At 31.3% G+C, this 21474-nt stretch overlaps 1 protein-coding gene across 1 annotated transcript; it reads right to left on the minus strand.

Annotated features, from left to right (window-relative positions):
* Nucleotides 1-11761: 11761 nt before the first annotated feature.
* On the minus strand, nt 11762-19729 carry LOC127700832 (partitioning defective 6 homolog beta-like). Its single transcript, XM_052204518.1, has 3 exons — nt 19576-19729; nt 15195-15417; nt 11762-13339 (listed from the first exon to the last, which is right to left on the minus strand). The coding sequence occupies exons 1-3, from the start codon at nt 19636-19638 to the stop codon at nt 12666-12668; spliced, it is 960 nt and encodes a 319-aa protein (XP_052060478.1). The 5' UTR covers nt 19639-19729; the 3' UTR covers nt 11762-12665.
* Nucleotides 19730-21474: the final 1745 nt, after the last annotated feature.

Genomic DNA, 21474 nt, shown 5'->3' on the forward strand with positions numbered 1-21474 from the left:
GCATGTTTGTTTACATTCTTTCTTCACGATTTTTTCCTCGCTAATGCACTGTGCGGTGGTTGAAGTTCAAAAGAGATGTCTGGTAGTTAAGGTCAAAACATACGGGAAAACAATAATTCAGTAGCAGTACATTTCTGAAGATTTTGATATGATAAAGAATTTTCTTTCACTAATAAGTCCATGTACACTTGTTTTATAGTAGAACTTAGCCATTCAAATATATAAAACATATTCAACTTTTTGTTAAGATTAGAAGTATCAAAAGACTTAAATATTGAGATATTCACCATAAGTAACCTAGATACAAATCTGATTTGGGTGAAAAAGGGGTCAAATATAAAAATATAGTTCCATGCCAAATTAAAGCTTAAAACTCAGATTCCCTAAACATTTCATGTGAACAATCTCTTTCTAATTTTTATAATTAAAAGCAGAATTATTATGTAAATATATCACTAGATTTGGTGAATGCAATTTTTAATTAAATCTGAATGTAGGGAAAACACAATTTTTTAAATAAAGTTTCCTAATAAGTCAACATCAACATCTTCAAATACGATAGATAGCTTATGTAAAATTTATAGGGTTCAGCCATAGTAACTATAGTTATCTTAAACAAGGAGATAGATAGCTTATGTAAAAGTTTTATAGGGTTCAGCCATAGTAACTAGAGTAATCTAAAACAAGGAGATAGATAACCGCATACTATATGTTTGTAGTTGATAGAATTATAGTAGTCTAAGCTCTTGTGAGCACTGAGGGGCAAATATTGATTTCATTCAATATATAATTTGGATAAAAAAGGAAATATTATATGTGCACAATGGCATTATATGGCGAAGATACTGAGAAAGTTTCATTAAATTATGATCAGGGGTTTAGGAAGAGAAGTGAATACAAATGTGTACCGGTACTTTACTGTGTGGATATGACAAAGTCTATGTCATGCCAAAGTAAACCCCAGTACTAACTAGGATAAAGAAATGAAATTAAAGGTGCAAAAGAACATCATGTGAATAAGGTTCTGTGAAAGTTTTACAAAATTCAGGAGTTGATAGAACAAGAGGCTCTCAAGAGCCTGGATCGCTCACCTGTATTTCAGAGGAGAAGATTTTTAAATGTTAGCAAACTTGATGAACAAATTGTGTAAAATTGTCTTTAAAGGGCAATAACTCCTTAAGGGGTCAATTGACAAATTTGGTCATATTAACTTTTTTGTAGATCTTACTTTGCTGAACATTATTGTTGCTTACAGTTTATATATATCTATAATAATATTCAAAATAATAACAAAAAACTGCAAAATTTTGTTGAAACTACCAATTCGGTGGCAGCTACCCAACAATGGGTTGTTCGATTCGTCTGAAAATTTCAGAGCTGATAGATCTTGACCAATTGAACAATTTTACCCCATGTCAGATTTGCTATAAAAGCTTTAGTTTTTGAGATATAAGCCAAAAACTGCATTTGACCCCTATGTTCTATTTTTAGCCATGGCGGCCATGTTTGTCGATGGATCAAAACTTCAGATACATTTTATAAACTAGATACCCTAAGGAACATTTAGTTAAAAGTTTGAAGGTATTTGGCCCAGTAGTTTCAGAGGAGAAGATTATTGAAATAGTTTACGACGACAGACGACGACAGACAACAGACGACGACGGACGCCAAGTGATGGCATAAGATCACATGGGGCCCTTTGGGCCCCGGTGAGCTAAAAATGGACCTTTTGTCCTTCACCAATAAAAAATAAATACGTAGTCAAACTTTGTGTCTTTAAAAAACAGATATTTTAACAGATTGATTTTCCTTTTAATTTCATGGTCACAAGAAAAATATTAACGGAAACACATAACAAGAGGTTACATTTTTAAACATCAACATGATTAATTCTTATTACAAAATAGTGTAAATTTGTCCGAATAAATCTTTCAAGATATAACAGAAATGCTATCTGATGAATATAATGGGAGATAACTCAAAATCTAAGATGTAGTCCATAGAAAACTTTAATAAACTATAAATACTTCATTTGAAATTCATCAAATAGCTAAGACATTCTTTTGATAATATATCCCATTCAATTAAACCTTTATAAAGATATTTGTACAATTTTCCTGAAGTTTAAAAGTCAAGGACAAGAGATCACTTATGTTTAAATACTGATCTCAATTTTCCCTTCATAAGTTTTATAACTTAAGATAGCAATTTCCTTGATAGATATTATTTAGAAACTCCTGCAAACTTAAATATTTTTGCAGTCTTTGAATCCTTGTACACACTGTTTCATCAAGTGCAAAGTAAGTCACACAGTCATATCATACTAAATAACAGGTTATTGCTCTTTCATTTGACGTTTATCTATTAGTCTTTCAAATATTCCTCTGAAAGTTAAACATTAAATATCACTTTCAGTGTCAATTTAATCACATTGCTCATCATGAACACTTGGTTTATTTTTGTTGTTGGATTGCTGTCCCATTGAAGTACATACCCATCATCTCCTTTATTTATACAAAACATCAAACATATTTTAAGATAGGACATTTGAAAATAAAACATATGAAGTTCTCTTTCCCAATGCTTACTTTTAATTTATATCAATAATGGATGAGTTATTATGCTCAAAGTATTCAAATGCAGTTTCATTGACATTTACAGAGAGGTATTTTATCATAGGAGTAAACATTAAAGAAAGATTGAACTCCATATTCAAACCACATTAAATATATTCAATCAATATTGTCATCTATCAAAAGGAAATTTCCTTCAGTATTCTATCTATTATCTTTTTATTGCTGACTATGCTGTATGGGTTTAACTTATTGTTGAAGGAAGTTAGGGGATCTATAGTTGTTAATATTTGTGTCAATTGGCCTTTTGTGGAGAGTTGTCTTATTGGCAATCCTACCACATTTTCTTGTTTTAATATACACTGTATAATATGGCTATTGTTAACGAGATGCTGCAGACTGTAACAGTATTTAAAAGCTTAAGACTTTAAAAGACTCAATGTGAACTTGATGCATTGGAATGTAAAGAGTATCATGAATAAGTCTAAGCAATGAAAATATAATTTAATGAATACGAAAACAATTATTAAAGGTTATGAAATCTGAAGTAATTATCTATAGCTGGTGTCATGGTAAAATTATAATATAATATGTTTAAAACCAAAATTTACTACTATTACAATTGAAATTTTATATTATGCTAACGATTTTTTCAAAATATTCCATTGTTAGATTAATTTCTCAATCAAATTCTATAATCATTACAATGCAGTCTATTCAAACTCATGCTATAATTAATACATCCAATATTGATAGTTACTTATGTACAAGGGAAATCATTAGAATCCAGAATTAAGTTCAACTCATAAAATTCGGTCTTTTTAGTTTCTTCTTTCCAAACACATCCTATATAAACAGTTCCTTATGTAGACAAAGCAAGGTACATCTTTAGAATCCAGAATAGTTTAACTCATAAAGTTTGGCTTTTGTAGTGTCTGGACTATCTGCAGCACTAGCACATCCTATATAGATAGTTCCTGATGTAGACAGAGCCAGGGAGCATGGACGTGTGATTCCCATATCAAGGAAATTGTAGTAGGTAATACTTTTTCCTTGGTCAGTCAGTATATGTAATAAATGATTGTTCATATCAGTAACAACAATATTATCTGATGGTGTTGTTAGTATTCCTGAAGGTATAAATGGATCCTTCTTAGTATTGACATCAGGGTGACCAGTATAAATCCCTAGTATGTCTCCTCCTGGTGATAACACTACTACCCTACCTCTGAAATCTATATCTAACCAATCCACCACATAGATATTACCTTTACTGGTACAGGTTACAAGTACAGGGTAGGTAAATAAATGTTTGTTATGTTTGTCATGTTCATATTCCTGTAGTTGTTTTCCTTCCTGGTCCATTACCACCACTACACGTCTTCCTGTGGCAGGGAATGCCTTGCCTGGAGACCTGGCTCCTATGATGACTCTGTGATCACTGGTTACATGGATAGCTCTTGGGTACAATGGTTTAACATCAAACCTGGAATCTGTTATCTCCCCTGACACTGTGTTGATTTGTTTGAGTTTAGTCTCATCTGTTGTTACAAGAATGTTATTTGAATGAGTTTTTGTTATTCCATAAATCTTGGTGTTTAAACTTGTTATAACTTTAGTTCTATTCTCCCTTAGTGTGACATGTTGTAACTTTGATCTGATATTATCTGCCATCCACATAGAACCATTAGAACATGCTGCTATAAGGTGAATATTGTTCAGATCTGTTGTATATTCTTTGGATATTTCTAACTAATTTCACTTTTCTGTTTATGCTTCAGTTCTACTTTGCCTTTATTATAGTCTTCTTCTTCAATTAACTCGTGTCCATTATGAACTTTAGTGATACACTTTGGACAGATTAGCTTATTACAAGTATTACAGAATAGACAGCAAGCCTGGTGAGGATGTTCATCACACTTCACATCACTGAATATAATTGTGTCCTTTGGCCCTTCAGGTTTTCCTATGTCATTTATATTCAGTATTTTATGGTCCTTAGCAATCTTTAGATGAACTCCATCCTTACACTTGTCGCACATAAGCAAGTCACATGTGATACATTTCCATTGAATCTTATTTCCACCTTCACATAACTGACATCCAACTGGAATTTGACCTTTTTGTATTGAACTTGCGAATGCCATTTCAAGATTTAAAGATGTCTGACTTTATAACTTCCTTGTACCCTTGTCTCTATATTTATATCAATATCTATTTATATCTACTGTTTTGACATAGATGACCTCATCATAGTTATTTAGGGAGTCATACATTTATGGTTTTGATGTTTTTATATTTCCTGCTACTACCCTGGGTAATCTGTGAATCAATATAAATAACTAGAATATTTAAATATAAGCCTACCTATTTTTATGTTTAATATATGCCTAAATGTTTTTATGTTCAGTATAAGCCTACCTTTTTTTATGTTTAATATAAGCCTACCTTTTTTTATGTTTAATTTTCCCTGATATTCCAGCTGCCATAATGGTTAATAAATAAATAACAAGTTCCCTACATTCACTCTCAACAATGTAACATTTCCCATAATTATCACATAATTTCCCAAAAAAAATAAATTCAAACAATCAAAAGCAATGAACACAGATGAAATCCATCACAAGTTAATAAAGCTATCTTGTCCCTAGCTATGGTAAATTCATTACATAGTAATGGTTTACTGTAAATGAACTTGAAAGCACTCTACCATTCCACTGCTATTTCATCTGATTTCTATTTCACTTTTATTTACCTATTATTTTTTAGAATGTTTATACATCAAAGTAAAAAGTCAACAAGATTAGCTATAAGTTGATTAACCTATGCCACAATATTATAAAGACCCCCCCCCCCCTTTTCAACACATGATTTAACTCAGGTGAAAATCACTAATATATCCAAGTGACTAATAGATTTTAGTTTAATGAAGATGTAACTTTTAATCCATTTCTATACATTATAACATTTTAATCCAAAGTATGTTAAGTAAGTATTTAAAAGTCAATAAAATTATTATCTGTAATAAATTATTGACAATGTGATTTATAAACACAAAGATCAAAGGGAATGTGTATACAGGTATATTTACTGGTATGACATATCACCCCTGTATGACAACAATCATAATTTAAGAGATTTAAATATTAAATAAAACTCAATAGATATTAAAATTTTGAAAGTTTGATTGATTGATTGGTGTTTAAAGCCACTTCCAGCTACTACTGGCTATTTCAGTGGCAGTCAGTTTTTATTTTTGTTTGAAAGAAGATTCATAAACAAGAGGCTCTCAAGAGCCTGAATCGCTCACCTGTATTTCAGAGGAGAAGATTTTTAAATGTAAGCAAACTTGATGAACAAATTGTGTAAAATTGTCTTTAAAGGGCAATAACTCCTTAAGGGGTCAATTGACAATTATGGTCATATTAACTTTTTTGTAGATCTTACTTTGCTGAACATTATTGCTGCTTACAGTTTATATATATCTATAAAAATATTCAAAATAATAACAAAAAACTGCAAAATTTTGTTAAAACTACCAATTCAGTGGCAGCAACCCAACAATGGGTTGTTCGATTCGTCTGAAAATTTCAGATCTTAACCAACTGAACAATTTAACCCTATGTCAGATTTGCTCTAAAAGCTTTAGTTTTTGAGATATAAGCCAGAAACTGCATTTGACCCCTATGTTCTATTTTTAGCAATGGCGGCCATGTTTGTCGATGGATCAAAACTTCGGATACAATTTATAAACTAGATACCCTAAAGAACATTGAGTTAAAGTTTGAAGGTATTTGGCGCAGTAGTTTTTGAGGAGAAGATTTTTGAAATAGTTTACAGTGACAGACGACGACAGACGACAACGGACGCCAAGTGATGGCATAAGCTCACTTGGGCCCTTCGGGCCCCGGTGAGCTAAAAAGTGGAAAGGAAGGACGAAAAAATGGATGGATACCTCCAGCATCAGAAAGCAGGGATATAATAAATGAATCAGAGGATAACAAGTTTTCAGTTAGGACTAGCTATATAACATGTTGTGTGGTTAAACTTATGTATGAATACTAGTTCTACACCAAGCATTTCAGTCCAATAAAAAAGTTCTCTTATTAAAATGTCCATTGATGCTGTTTTGCTTCAAGAAATACACAGAATTTCATGATTTATGGTTTAATATTACAAGAATATTATTATTAAAATATACTTTACAAATTATGATCCAAGTAACAACAGTATATAGTAAAACAATGGATTAAAACCAACAGTCTGGCTGTGTTCACATGTAAAATAACTTCAGTCTTACATTAAAATACTTAATACAGTGGATCTGTGAGTGATACAATTGAAATTAATAGTTCTTTACAAGTTGGCAGGAATGAATGAAAGTAAAAAAATAGCTGGTCTGAAATTCTAACTATAATTGCAATAGTATGAAAAAAATGTTAATACTTCTTGTTCAGAGCATTTAAATGAAAACTAAATAAAATTCATGAAAAAAGTATTATATGGAATAGTGTATTATTAAAACTTATCATTTTCTTTACTTTCATTTTATAATACGTTCAATACTTCCAACTGGGTTTAATTGACAAGAAAACACCTACAATTTTAGATACTAAGTAACATACATTTTACTATTCAAAATTACCCTCTGTTGAGCAATTGTCATTAATTCTAAATAGTGGATGGTTAGAAGTTAAACTCGTGGGACTCTTAAACTAAATACTTTTATGTAAAAGTCAAATTATAATCATTAGAAGTTCAGTTTCATCAAATATTGGTGAAATACTTTTGGTTGGTAGATAGAAGGGGAAAAATCAATATATTTTAACAAGCCACTGTAGACACTGAAGTTATCTGTATCTCCATGTACAGAATATTAGGTTCTCCTTGTTTGATTATATTTTTCTCAACACTAGCGTTATGGCAGTTTGATCAGACTATGATAAAAAATATTCTGGTTTATTAGGCCAAAATAAAAAAATAATAGTTTTAAGGGTTTCCCTATGTACCCCTTTCTTATTGATATTATATGAATATATTTTTTGCATTTTTTTATAAAATTCATATTATAGTATTATAACATCTATTGCTGTAGATTTGTGCTTAATATGTATAATTGCATTACACAAAATATTGTATATTTCACCTAGGGTAGTGGGAGTGGGGAGTGGTTAAAAAATGTGCATCAGAAAAAAACAATACATTCATCCAGAGAAAAAGGGCAATGTATTTAAACTGGTTCTGACTAGTACGATAAATTTTTCAATAACCTCAAAACTTCATGTAGAAATACATTTTTTTGTAATTAAAGAACCTTTGTGAGCACGCTCACATATCCCACGCCCCCACATTGTCAGTGCAAAGGGGCATAACTCCTAGAAAAAAATTGAATCATAATTTCCTGTCGATATGCACATCTACATAGTATGTGCTTATTATCTATTAAGTTTCATGAAATTCTGTTGTGTGGTTTCAGAGGAGTTGCGATGACAAGAACAGGACTGACGGACAGACGGGTCAAAAACATTATACCAGAAGCAAAAATTGTGTGGGTATAATTAGGATATATCTCTTGTTTTCAGAAAGAATGTTTGGACTGGAAAATTTGGCAAAATATTATGGAATGTAAGACTTTATGTTAAAAACTCACTGTTAATATACAGTGTACCTCAATTCTAAGACTATACAGTACCTAGGAAGCATCATCAATATATTATACATGTTAATTCTAACGAAAAAAAATGAAAGAAATTTTTTTTTTATAAAAGCATTTCTAAATCTAGCTAGCTGTCTAATGGCTTACAGAAGAAAAAAAATCTAAACTAATTTTTACAATGACTAGATAAAGTTCTTTTTGTATTGCTGTTTTATCTATAAACATTATGACTTTCCAAAAAGATCAAAATAAATGAAATTACTGATGTAGTTTAGGTTGATCTATATATACAGTTTGGACAATAAAAGAAGGTTTTGAAGTCATTAAGGAAATTTATTAAACAAATGGTAGATTTAAGTCAGGAAATTTTGAGCTAACATTTTATAAGCATATAAACATCCTTCAATTTGGACCATTAACTATTTCTTGTTTCTTTGGGTTTCCTTACTTTTCCAATGATACATTATCATAAACCATATACATGTATATATTTTGATTCATATACCTATTGAAGAAAAAAGGAAATCAATAAAGAAGATGTTCAAGTTAGTGTGAAAATCATTTATATACACTATCACTATATTGAACACTTTTGTTTTTAAAATAAAAAATCCATTAAATAAATTGAGGATATTTTCATTTTCACAAAATCACAAATCATGAATTCACAAGTTTTTAGATTGAGATAACTGACGAAGTGATATGAAAAATGCTGTTAATTAGAATATCATCGGCTGTCCACTAAAAATAGGGACAATTTCTAGGGCAGATTTATTTTGGACAATAAATAATAACATATATGGCTAGTCTCATATAAAATGATTTAAATACAAGTATAAAAAGACCTAAAACGGTAAAACATGCATAAGAATATAATGAATATATATTACATTTGTTTCCACACATAAACAATGCAACGTACACAAAATAAAAACAAAATCATTTAAACCTGGAATGATTTACAGATACAACTTTAAGGATAAGGTTCACAAAAGGGCTAAAATTCCATCAAATTTGAATTTGTACACACAAGGTGATTCATTTATTTGTTTAATATCCTCTCTAATGAAATGAACTGATAAGTTCTGACTGGTATGTCAGTTGTATCAATTGGTCCTTAAAAAGCTAATTAGAATTTTTATCTTTTCTCCCCTAGGTACATATATACGTAACACAAATTAGAGTATATGACTCTGAAAAAAAATTTGATCCATGGATTTATGTGAGGCAAACAGGAATTACAGAAACACACACAAATTAACTGATAAATATTAATGGCAACTTTTACAGTAAATCATTCCAAGTCTAAGCTAATGATTTTTACTTATCATGCACCAAAATCTCCTAAATGAAAAACAGCATAAAATTGTATGTATATATTTATATCAACACTGCAATCCTTGGAATACAAAAGATATGTTTAAATAAATTCACTTTAATACTATAGCATAGTCTCTGCTTTATACAAATTATATTCAATTGAGCGCATGATACGCCAGTCACCCTTTTATCTCGAAAGTTCCTAAACTCCGCAATGTCATATCAGAAATTCATAAAATACAGAAGGGAGCTTATTTCAATAGATATAAACAAACAACCAAAGTTTCATGAAAACTGCTCGAAGCATTTTTGAGTTATTGTCTGAAAACTGGAAAATCCCCCCTTTTATTATGAATAAAGTCCCAATACTCCAAAAACGTAAAATCAGAATTTTTTTTAAATCGAAAGGGAACTGATGTCAATATATACAAACAATTCACCAAAGATTCATGAAAATTGTTTCAAGTATTTTTGAGTTAAAGTCAGAAAAATGAATAAAATGCTCCGCTGGGCGCAGCTTAATACGACCGCAGAGGTTGAACCCTGAACAGTTGGGGCAAGTATGGACACAACATTCAAGCTTGATACAGCACTGAATTTGGATTGTGATTAAATATTTGACACAGCATAGGTTTCTGACACAGAATGAATGTGGTCTAAGAACTTAAAATTTTTTAATTTACCTATTAAAACCATATCATTATTATTTGCTTTTATATATAAATCAGAAATAACCAATTTAAAATGGAAAATTTTAAAGAAAAAAAAAATCACTCCCCCAAATTTTTTGAACCCCCTTATGATTCATCACCCCAAAACTCAATCCCAGCCTTCCCTTTGTGGTATGGTACCTTGCAGTACAATTTCAGAGAGATCCATACACTTGAACACAAGTTATTGTCTGGAAACTAGAAAAATGCTTGTTTTTAGGCCCCTTTTTGGCCCCAAATTCCTAAACTTTTAGGGCAATTACCCCCAAACTCAAACCCAGCTTTCCCTTTGTGATATGGAACCTTGTAGTACAATTTCATAAAGATCCATACACTTACACACAAGTTATTGTCTTGAAACTAGAAATATACTTGTTTTTTTACCCTTTTTGGCCCCATAATTCCTAAAATTTTGAGGCAATTACCCCCAAAATCAATCCCAGCCTTCCCTTTGTGGTATGGTACCTTGCAGTACAATTTCAGAGAGATCCATTCACTTAAACTAAAGTTAGAGTGCGAAAACCAATGTGTCTTCGGACGACAACGCCAACGTCATACCAATATACGACCGCAAAATTTTTTTGATAAAAATCACCAATCTTTTTATGAATAAAATCCCACAACTTGGCAACGTAAAATCTTATATTTATAAAAATCGAAAGGGAGCTTACTTCAATAGATATAAGCAATTCCCTAAAGTTTCATAAAAATTGGTGAAAGTGGTTTTGAGTTAATGTCTGAAGTGTTGACGACAGATAGACAGAGGTGGACAAAGGTATACATAATACGTCCCATAAACAGACGGATAAAAATGTGGCTGTGTAACATGATTCAGAGACTTCACTGTAATTTAACATCAAATTTCAAAAGTGAATTCATGCAATTTACAGGTCCATCTGCAAAAATAGTGGAAGTGAAACTGACATTCCATTGCACAACACAACAAACAGAAACAAATATTGTAACCTCGATTATATAAACATGATAAATAAATATAAAAGACTATTCATCTTGGAGAAAAATCTCCACATAGATGAGAAAAAGCAAACAAGGGAAAATATTTTGTAAAATATTCACAACTCATCATTTACATTAAAAATCAATTATAAAGGCAAGTGCTTTTCTTTAAAAAAAAAAATAACAAAATGGTCCATATACATTGTATAGTAAAATAATCACAACCTTTCAGCAGTTAAAACAATTGTCTAACCTCTTGAAAACTACAGAATACATGAAATATAAAAAAATATAAATCTTCACACACTGCACACCTGTATTATTACATTTAGTTGTTATAAGTGTGCATTCAGTGATAAAGTTATCAGAGTTATAGTTCTTATTCTAAAATTATATTTACACAATTTCAAGTATATCTTGTACAGGGTGGAGTGTTTGTTCAAGTATATCTATTACAGAGTGGAGTGTTTGTTCAAGTATATCTTGTACAGGGTGGAGTGTTTGTTCAAGTATATCTTATACAGGGCGGACTGTTCGTTCAAGTATATCTTGTACAGGGTGGAGTGTTTGTTCAAGTATATCTTATACAGGGCGGACTGTTCGTTCAAGTACAGGTACCAGTCCTGATCCAATTAAAAATAATCATTGCACTTGCATTTGTACACATAAATATTCAATTGTATACATAAATATTCATTTGTACACATAAATATTCAATTGTACACATAAATATTCAATTGTACACATATTAATAACCAATTGCACACATAAATTGGATATTTAATCTGAAACAATCCACCCTTATACACACATCCGTACTCCCTGGGAACTTAAAATATGCTATGAAAGGTGCAATTTATGAAACACAGCCAAACTTTCATTATTAAACACCAGTGTTAACAAAATCACTGTTAGTTTTATATGGTGGAAGACTTACAAACTTAATAAGAAGGCTCCTAGTTTTACTATACTAACAAACATTATTTCCTTCCAAATGGAACCATTTCAGGAATTCAGTTTCAGGTTTAAGATTGGAAAACCTGTGGAGGGAGCAAGTCGAGTATTACACATTATAATTAACAAATTAATAAAGTTATACATTCAATAAATTGATATCTTTTATTACAAATGTAAATGGACAAGAAATGACTAATTACCCTTTTGCATGAGGAAACCAAAAATAAATCATCTTCAAAGGATTTGTAGCAGTTTATTTTTTTAAAGAATGTTGCTTAAACAAAGTGTTTTTTTTATCAAATTTAAGGAACTGACTTATCATATTTATTCAAGTGAAAGCATATAGGTTTTAGTGTACAAGTACAAAATGTCTCAAAAGTCTACGTACACAAATTGTTAGGAAAATATTCAAAGTGAAATATTAGAATAACAAATATACAGTAAATGCACTTTTTTTCATGACAATGCATCAAAATGGATGTCACAACCAAACTATAACGTTACTACAGCACTATTTTTATCTTTTTCTGACTTTTCATCACTGTTTGGCAGCAGATCTTGAACCTCATCATCATCTTCTTCATGTTCATTTATAATGTCACTTTCATAAGATTTCTGGGAAGAATGTTGGGAGCTCTGGGACATGTTGGACATTTGGGAATGTCGCCCAACACCACCACGTTGAGCGGTGGCAAGAGTCAGTCTCTGATTTACCGGTTTCACAGTTATTATTAGGTTAGAACTATTAGCTACCATCATGTCTGTAACTTGGTCCAAAGTTTTTCCGGCTACATCTATGCCGTTCACTTCCAATACTTCATCATTAACCGCTAGCAGTCCAGTGCTCTCAGCTAAACCTCCTGGGACTAAACGTGAAATAAAAATGGCTGGCACTTTCTCTAAACCTTGTGGAGTTACTCGAACACTTGTTCCATCACGAATATAAAATCCTAATGGTTTATCTGAACCATTTTTCATCAGTTTGACACGACGATGTGTTTCTGGTACTATGTCAACATCTATTATGGCAGATACTCGTCTAAAATCTTCTGGCATACTAATTTTGATACGAGGCTTTGGAGGTGTTTCACTGCTCAACATTTTACTTATTGCATTTTTCTTCTTTTGAAGCGTGCCATACCCATTCACTTCAAATGCACATTCCTCTGTAAATATATGTGTATAATTGGTGTGAAAAATTGGTAATACTATTATGAACGTGTACACATGGACTTATCTGCATAAATCTCAAATATTTAATTCAAATCTTACAAAGTGCTATTTTCCGTGTAAATTTCAGAAGTGCAATGTATAAAAGAAGTGGTATGATAACTTGTCTACAAAGATATCTACTCTTTTATATGCCCTTGTTCAGTGTTCAGCAATGAATTAAGACCAATACAATAATGAACTTGTAACATGTATTGTATCTGCCAATAGCTTCAAAACCTTAATTAAACCTTTATATATCAAGGGACCTGAGTGGATAATGTTCTAAGACGTTCATCCACAGTGATCACTAGTCTGCCAACACTGAGGTTTTTAGTTCAATACTCAGGCAAGGTGAGTTCGACTTTGATAATCTTATTGACTAGGATTGTCAGTTTTCCCCCAGAAGGTCTGATCTCTTTGAGAACACTGGCTTACTCAACATACAGAAATTGACCGCCATGAATTGATATAGTCAAGTGTGTTAAAATTGTGTTAAAAGTGGGGTTAAATACTAATACCAACAATCAATTAATATACAGATATATCGAATGCATTGTACTCTTAAGCTGATTTAGTTAAAAAAACCAATAATGTGTCCATAGTACATGGATGCTCCACTCGCACTATCATTTTCTATGTTCAGTGGCCCGTGAAATTGGGCTCAAAACTCTAATTTGGCATTAAAATTAGAAACATCATATAATAGGGAACATGTGTACTAAGTTTCAAGTTGATTGGACTTCAGCTTCATCAAAAACTACCTTGACCAAAATCTTTAACCAAAAACTTTAACCTGAAGCGGGACAGATGGACGGATGCACAGACCGAAAAACATAATGCCCCTAGGTGAGGCATAAAAACACTCTTGCTTGTGTTTAGGGAATCACTGTTAATCAAGTTGAAATGCTAGTGATAACAATTTATAAGACAAACCTATCATAAACAAATGGAATAGAAGTGAAATAAACAGAGATATTTCAGAGTGAATCAACAAAAAATGACTAGATAACATTGACTGAAAAATCACCACCATGAAGTCTTTATACCATGTTTTTTCTTTTTTTCTGCAAATATTTTTGTTTGTAAATCTTTACTACTGTTATCTTACTGATAACACATTATTATAAACACAGTACATGAAGATATGCATTCTAATCCACTTTCCTCCAATGATAAAACAATAGAAAAGCTTTTATTAACAAATTTAGCTGAGGATAAGTTCAACTTCAATAGCAATTAAAGCTAAAAGTTTTATCAGTAAAGGAAATCTGTACTTCCTCATTGTTGAAGGCCATACGGTTGCCTATAATTGCTTACATCTACTTCATTTAAACTTTGGTGGACAGTTGTCTCATTGGCAATCATACCTGACATAGATCTCCTTATTTTTATATTCCTGGATAATACTAGACAAAGTTCCTAAATGTCACTTTCTTAAATTTTTGCTAAATCTAACAGTTACAAATGTAAATTGAAGAAAATGGAAAAACCATACAAAAAACAGAGGAAGTGTATGTTATACAATGCATGTTTTACATAGGACAGAAATATACCTATTTAAATTTATATGTTAGTGAAGGTTGTACAAGTACATGCGTGATATATCTATATAAGTCTGAGTGATGATTAACATGTTTAAATCCATGTGCAGTTTTTATCTCTCAGAACAAGCTAATTTTCTTGAATAAAGTATTAATGCCTTTAAAAACATGTCCTAAGCACTGAATAAAATTAATTGATCTCTTATCAAAATATTTACAAAATACAAAACTTCAGAAAAATAGTTTGAGGTTAATATAATAGACAAACCTTTACGTTGCACCATAATACGTAGAATATGTTTGGCTGTTTGAAGTGCAAGGTTATAATTGTCATCATTGTTTATTGGTAGCAGATCGCCATCTTTGTCTGAATATGTAATTACAAATGGGTCATTCTTCAAGCGGTGCAGCTTTTCTACTTTTGTATATAAATCTTCAAATTTGCGTTGTTTTGACTTGTCAACTGAAAATCTTCTGAATTCTGCATCAAGCTGAAAATAAATATTATAATAAGTTAAGTCAGAAAAAGGTGTAAACATAAATAGTAATGTTTGTTTGACTACATTACATGTGGTGTACATAAAGTCAAAGTCATCTAACTTTAGTGCAGACCTTTGTCACTAAATATGATGACCATGAAAAAATTATTTAAAGGATGCCACATATTCATGTGCTTGTCACAAGGCAGGAACATCATCAGTGATTGTCTTTTGTTATAGTTTAAAGTTTCTTCTTATTTAAGGAGGCACAGAAAACCTAAGGGAGTTAACTCTTTTTTATTCAGCTGAACATTTTAATCAGATACTACTAGTAACGGCAAAGAGAAATCAAGATTCTCAATGATCAAAATAAGTGTTTGTCAAACTGCTATATTCAAATGAAATGATTCCTGTAAATTGTGTGGTTCAAATTTCTTGAAATTTTTATATTTTTGTCAATAGGTCAAAGTGAATATTTTGTCAAAATTTTATAAAAATTAAACGAACCAAATTTATTTTAGTCAAAGTGTTGGGTACTCCCTTAATGAATTTGGAATAGATGGCAGATCGCTAAATTTCTTCACAACTTCTCTAAACTTGTGTTGATTTAGAGCTTATGATATTGTATAGACACTTGTCTTTTGTTGAAAACCATATGTTGACCCCTAGATGTCTTTTTTGGCGCTGCATATTTTAGTTGCTGTCTCACTGATAAACACCAAATAATCCTTTTATTCATAAAATATTACAGCTCTAAAGAGATTTTTACCAAAAACATATGAAAACATCATGAGTAGCAGCTAAAACCTAAAATTATAGCTACAGACAGTTTAAAGATATTCCTTTTTAATGAGTTGATATACATACAGCCTAAAATTAGGCCATGTAGCTAGCTATGGGTGTTGCTGGATAACATTAAAGATAACTCAACAGTCCATTAAAATGATTAAACTCAATAGCAATAAAAAATATACCAACAAAATGTTATTATATACATTTACATTTTTATCACAAAAAATGTTATATTGGACAAATTTATTTCATGTTAATAGTATAAGCAGTGCAACATAAAATTGTAATACTGTGGACACATTATTATCTGTGGGATACCAATTATCGTGCATTTCCTGGGTATAGGTAAACAATCAACCACAAATTCAAATATCCACGAAACTACAATTTTTCCTCAATCCACGAAATTGGTATCGACGAAAGTATATAAACCCACAGTTACATATACATGTATTTAAGATATTTTAAAAATGTCACTGAATATTTAATAAAAAAATAAAATCAATGCAAAATCTTTCATATAGTTTGTACATGTGATATCAAAATTAGTTCTTTGGTTAATTGTGTTGTTGGGTTGCTGTTTCCTTCGTGTATTTAAACCTCACATCTCTGTTTATTCCTTCATTTCATTGAAAGGAAAATAATGTTGAGAAGTTCACTCCCTTTCTCATTGTATAAGGTTTTGCTTAGAGTGTGGGAGACAAGGGGTTTGATCCCAGGCTCAGTCAAACCAAAGACTTGAAAACTGGTATTTGCAAGGTCTCAGCTAGAGACATGGCATTGAGGAATAAGAGCAAAGACTAGCTCAGGGTCGGAAAAAAATTGTCCAGGTGGTGTGACATGCTTTTTCAAAGGACTGTTGCCTTACAAAACTTGTGAACTAGCATGTTTAAGATCTGGCTCAGTGTGCCGGACCAGGCAGCCGGACTAGTACAAAGGAGGATTCATATTCATATCACATGAAACTGTTTTCGGTCTGACATGTCTAAAAATATATGCATTTAATTTGCCACTTGAAGCTAAACAGTCATCCATTATCATTATGGTATTTGTAAATATGAAATATGGTATTTGTAAATATGTAAATATGAAATCAATTTGTTGACATAAATATCACATGTATCAGTGTTGTTTACATATTCATCACAACAAAGTATATTATATGTTATTTGGGATCTTCACAGAGGATATTAGCTCATATTCCCTGTTAGTGTTTTATATCTCCTGAGCCGCCTGGAGAAGGGGATATAAGGCACTGACAGGGAATATGAGCCCATATCCCTTGGGAAACCCAAATAACATTTATATTATACTGAAGTGTCCTGATCATGATTTCAACACTAATTACCATTTTTATCTTTGTTTTCGTTCACAGGGTCTATGGGCTCGTATCCCTTGTTTAGATAACCAATCAAATTGAAGGATTTACCAGGATATTTCATTCCAGTATAATATATATGTATATGTCCAGAGAAACACAAAATACTGTTAGTGTTAAAGATCAGTATACAGTACAACATTATCATAAATGCTTTCTAGGAAGACACATGTTGATTAGTGTCAAAGATATCTTTCTGTGTATTGCTTTCCAGGAAGATACATGTTAATCAGAAGATATCTTTCTGTGTATTGCTTCCACAAAGTCCACAAGTAATATGCACCTTGGCTTTAGATATTAATCACATGATTTACAGGTTTATTAACAATCATGGTAAAGTAGCATCAATAATAAGTAAATCTAACAAGAGGGGGGTAGGACCTTTATCGGGACTCCGGGATCGGGTGTTTTTAAGCTCGGGATTTCGGGATTGATCCTTTCGGGATCCCGGAATTCTTTTTTCGAATTTCGGGATGTCGGGATTTAAATTTTTTTAAATTCAGGACCTCGGGATTCCATGTTTTTAAGCCCGGGATTTCAGGATCAGGACCCCTCCTACCCCCCCTCTAACAACCTAGTTTGAAAAAATTGACTTAAGGTAAATTTTTTTGCATCTAAAAAGTTCATTTATGAAATTATGTATGCAATTTAAGTTACTTGAAAATTAATCAAAATAATATTCAAGTCTTTTGTTTATCATCATAATCATAATATGAATTATTCATTTATTTTTAGAGAAAAGAAGACATTGGTTTTAGCAGGTTGGAGATGATCAGCAAAATGGGGAATAGATCCCCAAATGAAGAATACTTCTTTAAGTGTTAAAAACTTCTTTTTTAATCCACACTTATACCTGAAGTGGCCCAGATTCATGAAAAATGCAGCAAATCTTCCAAGAGACGAATAGTCTAAAACTGATTTACCTAGAAGCTACATGTACATTGACCCTAGTTAGAAAACTTTGAAAAATTAACATTTGAGGAAAAAAATTGTTGTTTTCTGTTGATTATGTTGTGTATAGGTACAATGTAACATGAAACAGTTAATGTTTTCCTCAAATTGCACAGATTGGAAGCTTGATTTTACTTAATTATTACTTTCTTTTGCTTGAACGAATACCAGAATGTTCAATTACAGAGTAAGTAACCTGTCAAAAAATTATACTTAAATATACTGTAGTCAAAAGTCTGTAATATGTAAATAGTCTATTGAGACATTGCTACTCATATAGGGAATAGGGAATATAGGGAATAGGCCCCTATTTGGTATGTCGTCTCCAACCAGTTTATCATTTATCAAAATTTAATCTTTGAAACTTCCATAATTTGATATTGATACAAATGGATCTTTTAATTGCCCCCAGTTAATGTTTAAATCAAACTTTTGAAAACATTGTTTTTGAGGATAATAAAATCAAAAGATTTTAGAAGTTAAGCGTTTTAAAAGTTTCAAAACTGAATGATAATTCAAAATACTGTACAGAAGCTTTTGCAGCAAGTTGCTGCAATGTTTATACAAAATACATGCAAAATTCAGTACTTCGCTATATCAATTATATATATTTTTGATTTAAAAAAAAAAGAAAATGTCATTGCTTAGATCTACAATCGAGATCTTTGAACACAAAAACTTCCCATTTTTTCAATGCACAATCTTCACTCCATTATCTTTTATTTTGATGAAATTGTAGCAAATGCTTAAAATTTGTCAGGATAAGAAAATATGTAAATAATGACTCATTGTGTGACATGTGTATTCAAGCATGCAAATTTCCATATGACCTGTCATAAAAGGGTGTATTTTTAGAAAACTTCAAAGGACCAAAATTCTCTATTTTCCCCTCTCTAATATTTAATAGAAATGCAAATGTTTGGTAAGAAATAACCCACGATCGTCTTCACGCTTTTTTGGCCAAAGTAATAAAATTGTTACCTGGATAAATGAAGCTGTTGAACAGGTGTGACCCAGGTCACAACGAAATACTCGAAACAAAAAGTTACCTTGGATTTGACTTCTAACAAACTGTATCCATGATGCAAAGAAGTCTTCGATGATCGTGACATGATGAAAATACAGCCCAAAGGGCTTTTTAATTCTTTTTATTTTCCTTTTCCACACCGTTGGTGTTGTGTTGTTTATGAATGAACATCAACCACTGACGTCACACAATATGTAGTATAATCTCAAAACAAAACGACAGGTGCGTGTTTCAGATAGTAGCTTTTACAGTAACACTATGCAGAGGTAAATTCTGCAAACACAAAGTCTATCGATTTTTCATTGTTCATTTTGCTGTCTTATAGAATAAATCAAGTACTTTTAATCACAATAAAAAAAATCGCAAGTATTTCTGAAGTACACCACGGCGGGAACCTTTGAAATAAGAGAGACATGTCACAGTATAAACGTCAGAGATATATACTAGTAATACAGTTTTATATATGGCAGTAGCTATTTTATCAGTCAAAGTGAAAATAAGAATTTGTAACAAGAAATATACATAAAAATATTGAGCATCCATTTGTTGCAATGAAATCATATCAAAACATGTAGTTGAAATTATTTCTAAAATCAGTCACAGTCTAATGCTACATGTATAAGAATAAAATCTCAGAATTTTTAAAAATAAAAGTTAAAAATCTCATTGCATCATAAATTTGATAAAACATTATACAATATAACAAAATCAATCCCGTGCAAAGCTTCAAAAATCAAAAATATTTAAATTAAATTTGCCTTTGAAATAATAGTCAATTCTTTGAAGTGCATATATGTAAACAAAATAGTTTTTAACTTGGTTTTCGCTTACCTAGCATATTTTCTATATTTCCAGCGCTGGCAATAAATTCACTATATTGACGGTTCCGGTAAAATAGCCAATTCTATAGAAATATGATATTTTGACAGCTTGTATTAAGATATTTTAATCAGAGCCGGCAAAAAAGCATATTTTCTATTTTGCTTCCCGGTGCCGACAAAATAGCCACTGCCTTTATATATCTCGATTAAAATGTAGAGGAAACTATTTAACGGATCAACATTATAAAAAAATCGATAAATAAATAAGGATTTGTCATTTACTTGACCATATTTTTGTCACATAACTTAATCTGATGCCAGAGACATATGCATGTGTTTATCTTATTTAAAATTATATATGCTTACATTTTAATGCTTATGTGTACTTTATATATTTGAAACTTTGTTGTATTGTGCTGTTTTGTATATTTTAGTCGGTTGAAAAATTTACTCACTTACCATATCAAAACAATGTAATCTATGGGGCTATGATAATGCTAGATCTACAAAATACTTTTGATGCAGCTGATCTACATGACATTCAATTTTATGTAATCAACTACAAAGATGGGTGTAAATTCCATAGAATGATTTGATGAGAGAAAGCAGAAAGTTAATGTCAATGTCGTTAACTGATAACAAATTATCCCTACATTTGGACAAAACTGAGTGTATTTTGTTTGGTTTAAACCGAAAACTAGCAAAAGTTGGCAATTTGCACGGGGGAGGGGGGTAGGGTGTCTCTTCCTATATAAAAGTATACACAGACGTGCCGCTGGTATGGGTCACTTTTTTTGGAATGTCTTATATATCAGTGGGGAGCAATTTCATGGCGGTGATATAATAATGGGTACACATATACAGTGGATCATAAATGTGCATCTCCTGTTAAGAAGTCTGTAAAAACTGTGTTCTAATCTTTTTATCTAATACTATGAATGATCCTATGTTAACGTCTAAATAAGATGGCATACTAGCTAGGAAGTATATATACATGGGTTGTGATTTTCCAATAAGATATATATGACTGGGTAGATATTTTAGCATAAATCAATATATGAATGGGGGTATTTTTCAAACCCCAGCCGGATGTCTGTACC

Source organism: Mytilus californianus, unplaced genomic scaffold (genome assembly GCF_021869535.1).
Source record: "Mytilus californianus isolate M0D057914Y unplaced genomic scaffold, xbMytCali1.0.p SCAF_5, whole genome shotgun sequence".
Classification (NCBI taxonomy): Eukaryota; Metazoa; Mollusca; class Bivalvia; order Mytilida; family Mytilidae; genus Mytilus; species Mytilus californianus.

Excerpts from the sequence above, each read along its gene's own strand:
- LOC127700832 (XM_052204518.1), bottom strand. The coding sequence starts at position 19,638 with ATGTCACGATCATCGAAGACTTCTTTGCATCATGGATACAGTTTGTTA. Across the intron at positions 15,418-19,575 it reads TGTTAGAAGTCAAATCCAAG|CTTGATGCAGAATTCAGAAG; the intron begins GTAACTTTTTGT and ends ATTTATTTTCAG. Across the intron at positions 13,340-15,194 it reads TATTATGGTGCAACGTAAAG|AGGAATGTGCATTTGAAGTG; the intron begins GTTTGTCTATTA and ends ATATATTTACAG.